At 61.1% G+C, this 14,306-nt stretch overlaps 2 protein-coding genes across 3 annotated transcripts; one reads left to right on the forward strand and one right to left on the reverse strand.

The window, feature by feature from the left end:
• Positions 1 to 3,892: 3,892 nt before the first annotated feature.
• C14H3orf84 (chromosome 14 C3orf84 homolog) lies at positions 3,893 to 9,261 on the forward strand. 2 transcript variants are annotated; one of them, XM_059662939.1, is made up of 4 exons: positions 3,893 to 4,056; positions 4,437 to 4,550; positions 8,235 to 8,291; positions 8,699 to 9,261. In XM_059662939.1, the coding sequence occupies exons 1-4, from the start codon at positions 4,030 to 4,032 to the stop codon at positions 9,161 to 9,163; spliced, it is 663 nt and encodes a 220-aa protein (XP_059518922.1). In that variant the 5' UTR covers positions 3,893 to 4,029; the 3' UTR covers positions 9,164 to 9,261. The 2 variants fall into 2 exon arrangements, with proteins under 2 accessions (XP_059518922.1, XP_059518923.1); XM_059662940.1 differs by having other exon boundaries at positions 8,720 to 9,261.
• Positions 9,262 to 10,115: 854 nt separating this feature from the next.
• KLHDC8B (kelch domain containing 8B) lies at positions 10,116 to 13,672 on the reverse strand. Its single transcript, XM_059664750.1, has 5 exons — positions 13,148 to 13,672; positions 12,033 to 12,197; positions 11,501 to 11,725; positions 11,304 to 11,405; positions 10,116 to 10,942 (listed from the first exon to the last, which is right to left on the reverse strand). The coding sequence occupies exons 1-5, from the start codon at positions 13,521 to 13,523 to the stop codon at positions 10,746 to 10,748; spliced, it is 1,065 nt and encodes a 354-aa protein (XP_059520733.1). The 5' UTR covers positions 13,524 to 13,672; the 3' UTR covers positions 10,116 to 10,745.
• Positions 13,673 to 14,306: the final 634 nt, after the last annotated feature.

Here is a 14,306-nt window from a genome sequence, read left to right on the forward strand (position 1 = left end):
GAAATGGCGGACCTTGAAAATGACTTCAGGTCTCACTGCACAGAATATAATCAAACACAGCTGCAGTTAAATATTTCACCCTTTGTTCTCCCTGCGTGATCTACAATAATAAGCTTTGTGTTGAGATTTACTGCTGTGTTGCTGACAATTACCTAAAAGAGAAGTTGGGGTGCTTCACTGGGCTGGAAAAAGTTTAGCTAAATCATAAAGCAGGTCTAATTAAGCAAGTTTGTTCTATAACTATAAAAGGCTAAGTTGACTCGCGCATGTGCGATACATATAAAGCTCTTGCTGGCGCCAATCACACACGTGTTTCCATCTGTCACTGTCAATCATGAATTTGACTGACACTTCTATTATAAAAGGCAAATAGCGATATTAAAATATTCTAATTATTTTCCTTTCAATGTGCAAGAATTTGTGCACCGGGCCACTAGTATACTATATATAATTGTTTACCTGAAATTCAAATTTAACTAGGTTCCTATATTTTTTTAATTTTTCAGTTATAATTTTCAATATAATTTTGTATTGGTTTCAGGTGTACAGCACAGTGGTTAGACTATCATGTACTTTACCAAACGGGTGGCCTATACTTTTATTTGCTAAACCTGACACCCCTACTCTACTGCCACCAGCTCGGACAGCTGCAATGACCTCCAAACTGTTTCCCTGGTTTCCCCTTATCCCACTTCACATTCTCTTCTCTACAAAGCAGTCAGTCCCTCGAACCTTAAGTCAGGTTACCCCTTTGCTCAACAGCTCCACTGCTTTACCCTCCTCAACACACAAGGCAGCGTGCTCCCGATCGCCTTCCGTGTCCTCTGCAGTCTCCCCTTAGCTTTGCCTCTCATCTGTGCTCAATCCCACACCCTTTATGGGGCTTCTCACTGCTGCTCCCCCTTGCTGGGCACACCCCAACTTCAACTCCCTGTTCCCTCCACTTGGTTCACTCCTTGCTCAGATATCAACATCATAGGCCTCCCCACCTCCTTTAGGTGTTCTCTCGATTATTTATTCAAAACCATACCTCAACAACCACTATATCTCTCCCTTGCTTTTTCTCCACAGTACATCACCATTCTAATACACTATATATTTTAATTTATCTTGTTTTACATCAGCAAGCACACCCAGGCCTGCTGGAATATAATGTTAACCTCTTTGAGAACAGGAATTTTTGTCTGTTTTGTTCACTGCTATGTTCCCAGAATCTAGAAATTGTACATGGCACCTAATAGATACTCAGAAAAGATTTACTATTAAATTAAAGGGGAAAAATACTTGGGACCTAAATTAAGACAATGGAGCAAAACTTTCCAAGTATCCACAGATTTAAAAATATATGATTGTTTTTAATTATTATATTTCAGGTCCTTAGATCAGCACAGACTTACTACATATTTTAAGGTGAATTGAATGTTAGATTCCTGACTCAGGTTTACTTATTTCTTTGACAGCCCAAGTTTTTTCATATATATATATATATATATATATATATATATATATATATATATATATATATATTATATATATAAATAATGTTTCCAAGAGGGAGGGAGATAGAAACATCGATGAGAGGGAATCATTGATCGACTGCCTTCTGCACGCCCCCCATTGGGGATCGAGCCCACAACCCTGGCATGTGCCCTTGACTGGACTCAAACCAGGGACCCTTCCGTCCCCAGGCCGACGCTCTGTCCACTGGACCACACCAGCCAGGGCCGAGTTTTTTCTTCTACCCACATTAGCAGAAATCCCTCCTCCTCCTGTCTAGATTCAGACCATTATTTAAGGCCATTATCACTCATCTACAAGACAAACCCGCTTGTCTTCCACTTGTCTCTGCTGATGGGAGGAGTCATTTCTATAGCATGTGCTCCCCTAGTTCCAGATCTAACTTCCTTTTGATTTAAAGTGTTTAGCTTTCTTGTCTTTTAAAAAAAATGTTTTGTTTTTAGGGGGGGGGGCAGATAGAAACATCATTGATGGGCCGGGACTGGGGATGGGCCCGAAACCGGGCAGGTGCGCCGACCGGAAGGGAACCTGGACCCCCTGCTGCCTGGGGCCCGCCACCCGCGGAGCCCCCGCACTCGGTCCAGGGTCTGTGTCCCCGGCTCTGCGTCCCGGCCCGCCCGCTCGCTCCCGGGCAGCGCTCCCCGCCCAGCGAGGAGAGGCGGCCTGTCAGGGAGCGGGGAGGTGCAGTGGGTTTCCGGGGCTCCCAGGCTCGGTCCCAGGCAAGGAGGCGCCCCAGTGAAGGTGTGAGTCAAGAGCGCGGCCATTTCCACAGGAAGGGCCTGGGGGACGCGGGGCTGAGAAGGGCCTCGGGGCGCAGAGCCCCCTCTGCCGCCTTCAGGAGGCGCGCCAGGCCTCGGCGTCCCCGCTCCTCCCGGGGTAGCAACAGGTCCCCTCAGACGGCGACGCCTCCGGCCTCGGCCCGCCCGCCTCACCCCCGCCCCCGCGCTTCACCCAGAGGCGCCCGCTACCCGTTGGCTTCCCGTCCACCCCGCTGCCGGGCTGATTCCCTTCCCGCCTCCCCTGCCAGACTGGGGGGGGGGCACCCGAGAAAGCCGGCTCGGGCTCCCGGGAGGACCAGCGCCACCGCCCTCACAGGGAGGCGCGGGGCCAGGAGCCGCGAGGGAACCAGCGAGGAAGCCTGGGCCCTGGAAACGCCCCTCGAGGCCCCTGGGAGGTCACTCGGCTCCCACCTGCCCCCCCTCCCCCCGCGCCCCGAGAGCCGGCCCGAACCCCTCCCACCGCCACTTCCGACCCGCACACGCCGACGCCGAGGGAGCCCTGCTCTTCCTCTGGCTCCCGAAGCACCTGGCCGCGTGGAAGCCGACTAGGCATGCGCGGCCCCGCCCACAGGGCCCGCGGTGACCAATGGGATCACGCCCCGCCCCCTGGGCCCGGCCCCTGCTGCAGCACGTGACTAACAGTTTCAACGGTTCTAACGGTTTTAACGGTTGGGATCCAGGCCGGCTTCACGCATGCGCGCCCCCTACTCACGCGCTCCCTCAGCCCACGCCGCCCCCTGCCCACGCGGCCCCCCGCCCACGCACGCCCTCAGCCCACGTGCACCGCGAGTCGTGTCCCCCTCCCCCGGCTGCCGCCCATGCACCCCGCCCGCCATTCCCCCCCCCCCCCCCCCCCCGCGCTCAGGGGCCCCCGGAAGCCGCCTGCCCGCGGACTGCGGAGTGGGAGGTCGCCCAGGGGCGGGGCGTGGCGGGGGAGAAGGCAGAGGGGACCCCGCTGGGAGATGGAGCAGAGAGAAGGGGGAGTCAGAGCCAGGAGCCCCTGGGCGGGTGTGGGCGGGGGAGACGCTCTGCTGAGCCGCTGGGGGCCGGAGGCGGCGGGCACCCGGGACCAGGCCGGCGAGGCTCCAGCCCTCGGTCCATGGCGCCCGCACGTGCCGGATGCGGCTGGCTCCCCAGGGGCGGGCATCGATGTCTCCCTCCCTGGAAGCAGTCCCATCTATTTAAAAAGTAAACCGTGAGGCAGGCGGGTCCCCGTGAGGCGGGGCGGGTGGATGGACGCGGATTGTGCCGAGGCCCAGGCCCGGGTGAGGCGGCACTGGGGCCGAGAGGGCGGGCGGGGGGGCGGCCCTTAGACGGCTCCCCCGGCGCCTCTCTCTCTCTCTCTCTCTCTCTCTCTCTCTCTCTCTCTCTCTCTCTCTCTCTTCCCCCCCCCCCCCCCCCGCACGGAGCCCGCAGCGGGCAGTGCCTGTCCGGGGCTCCACGGGACCTCCCGCTGGTGCTGGTGGTTCAGGACGACGGGCGACCTGGCGGCCCGCGTTCTCCGGTCCCGTCTTCTCCTCGCCCCGCCCCGCCCCGCGGGCCCTGCTGGTCCCGCCGGTCTCCTGCCTCCGGGGCGCCTGCTCCGCCCGCCCGGCCGCTGAGCTCCGGGCGCGGGGACCGGGCCGCAGGGGAGGCCCGGGCCGCATTGTGCGGTCACAGCCCGTCGGTCCGTCGGTCCGGTCACCGGGCAACGCCAGGCCGCGGGCAACCTTCCGCCTCTCTCCCCGGAAGGATGCAGAGCGCGCTCGCGGGCTCCTGGGTAGGGTCCCCTGCCATCCCGAGGCCCCTCCCAGGGTCCGGCCGAACCGGTGACCCGCAGGCCCAAGCTCCATCTCCCGCCGGCCTCTCCAGGGCGCCCCCACCTCGGGTGCTTTCTGTTGGGTCAGAAACTCCCACGAGCGGCCTCGAGCCTCTGGGGCCCTGGGTGGAGGCTCGGAGTGGGAGTGGGAGTGGGAGTGGGTGGGGGGTGGGTGGGGATGGAGTGGGTGGGGGTGGGGAGTGGGCTGGGGTGGGGGAGTGAGTGGGGGTGGGGGTGGGGAGTAGGTGGGGGAGTGAGTGGGGGAGTGGGTGGGGGTGGGGGTGGGGTGGAGTGGGTGGGGTGGGTGTGTAGGCCTCACCCACCCGCCGCCTCCGCTGCAGCACAACAATGGCTTCTATGGGCACTACCGAGGCCAGTTCAACAATGAGAGCGCCCTCGAGTACCGCCTGGCGGCCAAGCCCCAGCCCCCGACAATCTTCCTGCAGCGATGCAAGGTGGGCGCCGGCAGCGAGGGGGGGGCGTCTGCGGGCTCACCCCACCTGTCTCACTGCACCTGTCTCACTGCACCTGTCTCACTGCACCTGTCTCTCCGCACCTGTCTCTCCGCACCTGTCACTCCGCACCTGTCTCACGGCAGCTGTCTCACCGCAGCTGTCTCACTGCAGCTGTCTCACCGCACCTGTCTCTCCGCACCTGTCTCACCACAGCTGTCTCACCGCAGCTGTCTCACTGCACCTGTCTCACTGCACCTGTCTCACCACAGCTGTCTCACCGCACCTGTCTCACCACAGCTGTCTCACCGCACCTGTCTCACCACAGCTGTCTCACCGCAGCTGTCTCACTGCAGCTGTCTCACTGCACCTGTCTCACCGCAGCTGTCTCACCACAGCTGTCTCACCGCAGCTGTCTCACCGCAGCTGTCTCACCGCAGCTGTCTCACTGCACCTGTCTCACTGCACCTGTCTCACCACAGCTGTCTCACCGCACCTGTCTCACCGCACCTGTCTCACCGCACCTGTCTCACCGCAGCTGTCTCACCGCAGCTGTCTCACTGCAGCTGCCTCACTGCAGCTGTCTTACTACAGCTGTAGTTAAAACCTTCCCACGGGTAGCAGCCACTCTCCTTTCCTCTCACGTGGCATGTAGGCATCTTATCCATGTCATTAAGACACAAAACAATTCCATTTTCTTCCAAATCAGGCTGATTGATTTCTAGCCTTCACCTGCCTGACTCTTGGGAAATGTCATTCTAGCCCTGGGTCATGGCGGGGCGGGCCGCTGGCGGTGCCACAACTGTGGGTCCCTGTCCAACACCCTCAGGCAGCACAGAGGGTCTGCCCTCAGCACCGGTGGCTGCAGACTGGCCGCCTCCGCGGGGCCCTTGCCCCTCTCAGGAGACCCCCCCAAGGCCTCTTCAGCCTGACCCCCCAGCCCCTGTGCCCCCCCTGCTCAGAGACCATGGATTCACCAGTTGGTGGAAAAGGAGCCCTAGATGGTGTGGAACAAAGATGTAGGTGAAGTTCTGGGGCAGACACCCCGAGCTGGGTGGGGAGGGAAGGACCGGAGTCTTCCCAGGCCCCCAGGGTTTTTAAGTTCAAGTCTGTATTGGGACGATTGTAGATTCATAAACAGTTGTGAGAAGTCAGAGAGAGCCCTTCCACACTTTGCTCAGTTTCCCCCAATGGTAACGCTGTGCAGAGCTATAGTAATGATATCACAGCCAGGACACTGACGGCCATGCACTCACCTGTCTCGCCGGGTTCCCCAGCCTGACTGGTGCTTGTGTGTGGGTATGAAGATCTATAGCTTTTTCTTGCTGGTGTAGGTTTGTGTATCCCAACCACAGTCAAGACACATCACCAGGGTCCCTGCTGCTGCCCTCTTATGACCACACCCACCGTCCCCCGATCTCCGCCTTCCCTGTCTCTAACCCCTGGCATCCACCACTCTCTCCCGTTTCTAAAATGTTGTCACTTCAAAGTGTCGCCTAACTGGGAGGATAGAGCGTGCAACTCTCGGGACTGGTTTTCCTACTCGGCGTGATTTCCTACACGTCACCCAGCTGCGTGTGTCGATGCGTCGTTCCTTTTCCTTACTGAGCAGTAGTCAGCGGCATGCATACGCCTGTTCATCTAACTCTTCACCTGTTGCAGACTCTGTCGGGGCTGATTCCAGTGTTTGGCTCTTACAGCGAGAGCTGCCATGACCATTTGTGTACAGGTTTGGGTGAATATAGGTTTTCATTTTTTTGGAATACATGCCCAGGAGTGCAGTTGCTGGGTCATAGAAGAGTTGTATGTTTAGTTTTAAAAACAAACGGCCAGACTTTTCCAGAGTAGCTGTAGCTTTCCCGTTCCCACCAGCCATGTGCATGGGACCCAGTTTCTCCCCATCCTCACCAACACCTTTCGCCGGCTCTATTTCTTATTTTAGTCATTATGATGGATGTGCTGTGACATCACGTGGCGGTGAATCTTCATTTCTCAGATGTTTAATGGTGGTGAGCTGCTTTTCATGTGTCCTTGCCGTCTGCATATCCTCTCTGGGGAGATGTCTTTGTCATTAGCCAGGGTTCTCACTGGATAGTTGGTTATCTCACTGTGGAGCTGTGAGAGGGCTCTATGGTTCTAGGCATTAGTCCTTAATTGAGTAGGTGGGTTGCAAATATTTTCTCCAAGTTTGTAGCTTGTCTTTTTAGCCTCTTCATATGGACATTCACAAAGCAAAAGTTTTTCATTTTGATGAGGCCCAATTTATCAGTTTTTTATGGATCAAGTCTACGAACTTTGTCTGGCTTTAGATTCTGAGGATTTTCTCCTGTTGTTTCTTTTCTAAAAGGGCCCTGGGTTTTTAATCCCTGTGATGTCAGCTTGTTATGAGGACTGAAAGGTAAGGCTGGCTGGCTTCCCACCCTCCTGGCCCCTTTATTCTGGTTGGAGACCTGTTCTCGCTGTCCAAGGCGGAGGTCCCCATGGAGGAGCTTGTCAAAGGCACATACACAGGCTCCGCCCTGAACATTCTGGTTCAGAGATCAGGGTTGAAGCTACCCCTGCCTTTTACTTAGGAACCTGCCATCAGCCATTGCTCATTCCCCAGCCCAGCCAAGACTGAACTCATCAGCCCAGGCCCCTCATTGGGCCAGGCACTGTTCTCCGGACGGAGTTACAGATGTGAGCAAGGCAGAGAGAACAGACAATAAGCAGCCAGAATAGAGAGTCATGTAGATGTGAGAAGGTGAGAAATGCAGAGTTAGGGTGATGGGAATGCTGGAGTGGTGCTCAGTGCTCGAGGAAGACTTCCCAAGAAGGGGAGGAGGAGTCACGGCCAGAAAAATCTCAAAGGCTGGAGGCGGACTTGGCTTTTAAAAACAAGGGGGACCTTTGGCAAACAAGGGCTGTGAACGGACTCAGCATTAAGAGAGTTATTCTGCCTGCTAAGGGGACAGCAGATGGGGAGCAAGCTCAGGAGCAGGGATCCCAGGGGGAAGCTCTTGCAGTAACCAGCAGAGAGGAAGGTGGCGGGCCGGAAGCACTCCGGGCCTGGTGCATGTTGAAGGACCAGCAGGATTCCTGGCGCTTGGGGGTAAGGTGAGAGGAGGAATCAGCGCATTTGGCTGGATCAGCTGCCGTGGCCTGAGCTGGGAGGCTGTGGCCGGAGTGGGCTGGGGAATGATCCCGAGCTCAGCCGTGGGCTTGAGATGCCCATTAGACCAGCGGTCGCCAACCTCTCGGACCTCACGGACCGGACCGCAGTGGAGCGCGGAGCACCGGTTGGCGACCGCTGCCTTCCATGTCTCCGGTTAGCTGCTGGGTCTGGAATTCAGGAAGGAGCTTGAACTAGAGAGAAAAACGTCCATTTCCAGGTGGTGTTCAGGGTCAGGAGCGTGGGCTGCTGATGGGGGAGCAGGTGTGGAGAGAGGGGAGGAGAGAACCACGCCCACTCCTGGGCGACGTGGAGGTGGGGGCTCCCCTAAAGCCTGACCACTGGCCGGAGGGCAGGAGGTCCTGAGGTGGCCCGGAGTGAGGTGTTGCTTTCGTTAGTGTCTGCCCTTGTGGGTGGCAGCAGGTTAGCAGTTTAGGACGTGGCTCCTGGCACCTTCCCTCCATTGTGGGTCCTGAGGGAAGACCTCGGGGCAGGGAAGCACCGTTTCCCCCATGACCTTCTTCCTCTCTTCCCAGGAGCCAGCGCGGCAGCACTTCTTCTCCAAGCACGACAACCGCACTTCCTTCGACAAGGTGAGTGCTGGAGGGGAGGGCGGCCGGGCAGGGACGGGGGGAGGCAGTGCGGGAGGGGAGGGCGGCCAGGCGGGGGGGGGGGGAGGCAGTGCGGGAGGGGAGGGGAGGAGGAGCGGGCCAGGCAGGGAGGGGGGAGGCAGTGGGGAGGGGAGGGGAGGAGGAGCGGGCAGGCTGGTGCTGAGCAGGGAAACAGCTGCTGTGGCTCCCCTGCCAGCCGGCCTGACTATGCGCAAGCCCCCCAGGGGCCACTGACGTTCTGGGGCCTCACTCCGGAATGGAGGCAGCCCCAGAGGCGGGGTTCAGGCCAGGCACAAGCCAGGCATCACCGGGCAGGCTTGGCTTTAGGGGGCACCCAAGGCCAAGCCTGGTGCCAGGGCTGTGGGCCAAGGGCCCGTACCGCTGAGGAGGGTCCCTACTGCCTACTGCAGGGCATCGGGAGACGGAAAAACATGGAGCGCCTGTGTCAGCGGCACACCTTCCTGCACTGGGCCTCCAGCGAGCTGGAGCTCTACCAGCAGCGGCCCCTGGAATCCTCCTACCAGTCCACCTTCCGGTTATCCCCGGGACCCAGTGACGCCCCTCAGCGCCTCGTCCACTTTGTGCAGGTCCACCACCCCCGCACCTGTACCACCTACCAGCAGAACTTCTGCCAGCCGTCCCAGAGCGGCCACTGTGGCGGTGACTGCGGGGGCCCCCCGGCCTCCGGCCCCAGTACCCCGACTAACCTCCCAAAGATTCCCGGGTCCAAGCCGCTGCAGCATTACCTGCATGAGGGGGTCTCCGAGTGTCTAAACTGGTCCAGAGCATTAAACAAGGATGGCTGTTGCCCTGGCCAGTTGGCTCAGTGGATAGAGCGTCAGCCTGCAGACTGAAGGGTCGTGGGTTCGATTCCAGTCAACAGCACGTACCTCAAGGGCATGTACCTCAGTTACAGGCTTGATCCCCGGCCCCAGTCGGGGTGCATGTGGGAGGCAACCAATTGATGTGTCTCTCTCACATCCGTGTTTCTCTCTCTGTGTCTCTTTCTCTCCCTTCCACTCTCTCTAAAAATCAATGGGAAAATATCCTCAGGTGAGAATTAACAAAAAAAGAATGGCTGACACCGAGGCCTTCCTGGCCTGTGCTTGTAGCCCAGGAGGGCGCAGAGCTGGAGCGCAGTAAGACACTGCCAGGCCTTATGCCCGGCTCCTATGGCACTGGTGCCCCCGGTGCCTATGTGCTGGGCAGGGGGGTGTTGCCTTGGGAGCTCTGCCGTTGAGTGAGAAGGGGCACAGCCAACAGGAGGCCATGGGTCCAGGAGGGTTACCATGGCCACAGCAGATGGGTTCTGGGACCCCAAATCCATTCTTGCAGCAAACCCAGCTGTGAGCCCCTCACACGCAGTGAGACGGCAGAAAGCCAGAGCCAGTGGCAGCGAAGCCAGGACGACGAGGCGAGGGCCAGCAGCTTGGCTCCTCGGGAGCTTCGCCTCTAGGGGTCTGGTGGCGGCTACGCCGTCCTGCCCAGCAGACGGCTTCCCTGCAGCCGGGACGGAGGGAGACTGTCCGCCACACCCCACGAGGCCTCCGGCGGGGAGCGAGGTGTGGCCGAGATGCTGAGGCCCAGGCCTGGGGCGCGTCCTGCCCGCACGGTGTGTGGTCGTTTTCTGCTCGTCCTGCGAGGACCCCCACCATCCAGGACAGCGGGACAGCGGCCGCCCTGGGTCCCCAAGGAGAATCTGAGGCTGAGGAGGGGCTGAGGCAGCAGACACTTTGGGTGCAGCAGCCGATCGAAAAGGCTCTCCTGGACCCTTATCCTTGGGACAACGGAAGCCCCACAGGAGGACAGGAGTCCACACCAGGGCCACACACCAGCTTTTAGCAGCGTCTTTACTTCCATACCTGAACTCCCTGGGTCCTCACAACAGCCCTGTGAGGTAGGTGGGGCAGGAAGGTTTCGGAGATCCCCGTTTAAGTGAGGATGCTGAGGCACAGAGAGGTGAAATGACCGGCCCGAGGTCACACAGCCAACAGTGTAAAGGGCCCAAAGCTAACGTTTTGGACCCTTTGGAGGTTCCTGCGGTTGCTCTTCCATTCCCTCTGTGTCCCCCACCCTCCCCAACTCTCCTGGGTCCCCAGGGGCCTCCAAGGCAGGCTGGCAGCCAGGACTTCTCAGGAATAGTCACGGGGAGGCCTGGTCGACTCCAGGCAGGCACTGACCCTGCAGGGCTGAGGCCGGCTCTTCCCTCCCCGACTTCCCAATCGGACAGAGGGCCCGTAGGTCCCAGAGCAAGGGTCGGGGAGGCCAGGCCCATGAGTGAAGGGGGGTGAGGTGGTGGAAGCGTATGGGTACCCTACGCTACGGATGGCGCCTCCCTCCCGTCCCCACGGCTGTGTCACAGCGCCCGCGCCTCCATCCCACAGAGCAGCTGCCTCTGGCCCTGAGCTGCTCCAGGGGACAAGGTCCCCGCAGGATTCAGACCCCATCACGCAGACACAGAGCCTCCACGGCCTGGCTGGGACCCTGTGCCACGCCCCCGATGACAAACAGCCGGGGCCCCGCCTGCAGGCTGGAACAGGAGCAGCGGGCGGTGGGCATGGCGGGCAGCACTGCCCAGCGCCGCCGGGCAAGGCTGAAGCCCTCCGCGGAGCCCAGCGGGCACGGCTGGTTCCCTGCAGGAGACAGCGGTTGGGAGGCACAGGCTGAGGGGCGCCAGCTCCTTTGCTCCCTGAACCCAGCGTGTGGCCAGAAGGCATCGCCCCGGACGGACTGTCAGGGCCTTGCTGCTTCCTGCCCATTCCTCACCCTTCGTGTGCGCACTCCTGTTTCTACCTGCCACTCACTCGGCGGCCCCGAGGCCCCGCTGGCACACAACTCAGTCAGGGGCCGAGGACACCCTTGCTGGCTCCCCAGATCGGAAAGGGCAGCTCACAAGCCCCGAGCCCTGAGCCCGGAGACGGCAGGTGGTGCTCACGCTGGAGGCCACTCCTTCCTGCCCTGGGCTCCCCCCCCGTCCCAGCCCCGCAGACTCACCAAGTCCCCCCACAGCCACAATGTAGCCCCCAAGGGCGCCGACCACAAAGTCGGCCCTCTTATCCCTCATGCGCAGGCCGCGGGGCAGCTTGGTCCAGGAGCCTGCAGGGGAGGGGAGGGGAGGTCAGGGAGGGGAGGTCAGGGCGGGCCCCACGGGCCCTCCATGGCGGGAGGACACCCAGGACCTCCCTGCTCACCGCGCTCCAGGTCGAACGTCTCCACGGTGTTGACGAAGTGCGGGCGCGAGTAGAAGTTGTGGGGCCCAGGCTGCTGCAGGCCCCCCAGGCTGAAGACGCTGCCTTCGGCCATGGCGCAGCCGGCAAAGGCCCGGCGGCTGGGCAGGCTTGGGTGCCGGGTCCAGGTCCGGGCCTCCAGGTCAAAGGCCTCAAAAGCAGTCACGGGGAGCTTGCCCTGGCGGCCCCCTGCGATGGCATCAGGCACCTGGGAGGGAGCCTGGGCGCGGGCAGGTGCCTCCACCACCAGGTTGCTGAGCCTCGGTGCTGCAGCCAGCTGTGCAGCCAGGGCCTGGTCACCACCCTCCGCTGCTGGGCACTGAGGTTGGGTTTTCCAGTTCCAGCAGGGCCACCAGGGGTTGGAGCCTCGGAGCAAGCGTGGCTCACCCCAACAAAGCCGCCTTGTCCTGCCCCCCCAACTCAGCCTGATTCTAGCCAATGCACAGGGTGGGGGCTCTGGACTCTGGGCCCCTTCCCCACAGCCCCAGGTGCTTACCCAGGACATAGATCTTGTTCCCGTGCAGGAAGGTGGACGCTCCGTAGCAGGGCGTGGGCATAGAGGGCAGCGAGAGCCAGCAGTCCTGGCGGGGCTCGTACACCCGGACCTGGGCTTGGGGGGCTGTGTCGGAGCCCATTCCGCCCAGAGCGTACACCAGGCCATCTGCACAGAAAAGAGCAGGGCAGACGGTACCCCAGGCTCCCCAGGGCACTCCACCCCGACAGCTGCCCTGGGGAGGCGGGGGACCCATGTTTGTGGTACCCTCCCCCGCAGGGGAAACCCATGCGCTGGCCTGGAGGGGGCGCTGGGAGAACCAGGATTCCTGCTCTGACCAGGGCCCCTCCAGTGGAGGGGAGAGGCAGCCGATCTAATTATAATCTGTCTCCGTCTCCCTGGAGATGCTATGGCAACCAAGTCTGGCATCCAAGCAGAAGCAGACCTGGTCAGACCTGGAGGCCACAAGATGGGGCCTCCCTGGGGGAAGGAGGCTGGGGGATGGTTTAAGCCAGGGGTGGGGGGACCAGCTGGGGCCTGCAGGAGAGGAGTGTTGGCCACAAGCCTTCTGCCCAGGAGCCCCACCAGCACCTCTGCACCCCACCTTTTCACTAGAGTAAGTTCTTGCCCTCTTATGTCTCCAAGGTCAGTTGGGGGCATGTCAGGGGCTCTGGAGGAGACAGCCAGTCAGCTGGGTGCTTCCATGGCAACTGTCCCCAAGCCAGGCTGGCCTTTGTCCACCTCAGGCTCCCTGATGTGTGTGGAGGGACAATCCTGTCTGGCTCTGAGCCAAGGCTCTGTCCCACCTGCTCCCCCAGACTATTTATAACCAGGAGCCTCCTTGGCCACCCCCCTGGTCTCTGAGAGAAGAGGAATGGACGGGGCGGAAGCGGCTGGTCCTCCCTCCTACGGGGCCAGCCTCCCACCTCCCCGCTGGGAGAGGCAGTGGAGGGTCTGCAGCCCAGCTCAGAGCGAGGCAGGGGAGGGCACAGGAGGCCAAGCCCTGTCCCAGGCGCCCAGGCTAACGCAACAGCTCCTGCCCCAGCTCTAAGGGAAGGAACCAGTGGGAAAACGCAGGGAGCTGGGGCACCAAGACCCCTTCCCTGGGAGCCACTCACCTCTCTCCACAGCGGCGATGCCCATGGCGGCCTGAGGGAGGGTGGCCCGGTGCTCCCAGCGGCCCTCGTCGGCCAGGAAGGCCTCCACGGCAGCTACTGGGCTCTGGCCCTCGTCCACACCTCCCACCACTAGCACCTGCTTGCCCAGCACCACAGCGGCCGCGCCAGCCCGAGCCGTGGGCAGGGGTGCTAGTGCCAGCCAGGTGTGTGAGGCCATGTCCAGGGTCTCGGCAGTGTCCAGGGGCAGCCCAGCCCGGCCACAGCCCCCCAGCACTAGCAGGTGCCCATCCTGGTGTGCGACCGTGCCATACACCCGGCAGGTGGGCATGGGTGGGAACACCTGCCAGGCAAAGGCCCGGCTACCCCCTGCAGCCATGGTGTTCACCTCATTGGCAGGCCATGCTACTGCTCAGGCTGCAGGCCTCGCAGATGCCAGCCCCATCTTGACCACCAGGTTAAAGGGTGTCTGACAGCCCAGGGCACGTGCCTTCTCCTGGAGGGGAGAGGGAGACGGGTCAGGCCCCTGACCTGCTCTCAGAGGCCAGATGAGCAGCCTGTAGCTTCGGGCTGGAATCCCAGGTGGGAAAGGAGGAAAGGGACCCCCTGGCTGGCTAGCAAGCCACCGTGGAGGCCCCCCCCCTGGAGTGGGCAGGGCGCAGCTCCCAGACCCCGGGCCCCTCCCTCCTCCCATGGGCGTGTGGGATTCCCTCCCACCCCCGTCCCCTGCTCGCCTCCCCTTGGCCACCCCTCGGTCTCTGAGAGAATGGACGGGCAGGCAAGCGGCTGGTCCTCCCTCCTGCGGGGCCAGCCTGGGCGCTGCCTCCCACCTCCGCTGGGAAAGGCAGTGGCGGGTCCGCAGCCCAGCTCAGAGCGAGGCAGGGGCGGGCACAGGAGGCCAAGCCCTGTCCCAGGCACCTCAGAGCTCCCTGGTCAGACCCGGTCTGGATGGGAGGTAAGGGGACGAGGACAGGGCTCTCCACTCTGCAGGAGCGGACTCCTGCGTGCCCCCCTCCCGGCTTCCTCTGCGCCCGGGCAGCCATCAGGTCTCCCACTGCCGCCAGGGATACAACTCCAGGGCACCCACAGCCCCTCTGGGAGCCACGAGCTCACCCACTCCCCCCAGCAAAAGGCCACCACCAGGATGTCTGGGCCTGGAGGC

This window comes from Myotis daubentonii, chromosome 14, assembly GCF_963259705.1.
Source record: "Myotis daubentonii chromosome 14, mMyoDau2.1, whole genome shotgun sequence".
Taxonomy (NCBI): domain Eukaryota; kingdom Metazoa; phylum Chordata; class Mammalia; order Chiroptera; family Vespertilionidae; genus Myotis; species Myotis daubentonii.

Bases quoted from the DNA above. Each gene is read 5' to 3' on its own strand.
- C14H3orf84 (XM_059662939.1), top strand. From the start codon at position 4,030: ATGCAGAGCGCGCTCGCGGGCTCCTGG. The intron at 4,057-4,436 runs GTAGGGTCCCCT...CCTCCGCTGCAG, and splicing joins GCGCGCTCGCGGGCTCCTGG to CACAACAATGGCTTCTATGG. The intron at 8,292-8,698 runs GTGAGTGCTGGA...ACCGCTGAGGAG, and splicing joins ACCGCACTTCCTTCGACAAG to GGTCCCTACTGCCTACTGCA.
- KLHDC8B (XM_059664750.1), bottom strand. From the start codon at position 13,523: ATGGCTGCAGGGGGTAGCCGGGCCTTTGCCTGGCAGGTGTTCCCACCC. The intron at 12,198-13,147 runs GTGAGTGGCTCC...TTTTCTGTGCAG, and splicing joins CATCGCCGCTGTGGAGAGAG to ATGGCCTGGTGTACGCTCTG. The intron at 11,406-11,500 runs GTGAGCAGGGAG...CCTCCCCTGCAG, and splicing joins GACGTTCGACCTGGAGCGCG to GCTCCTGGACCAAGCTGCCC.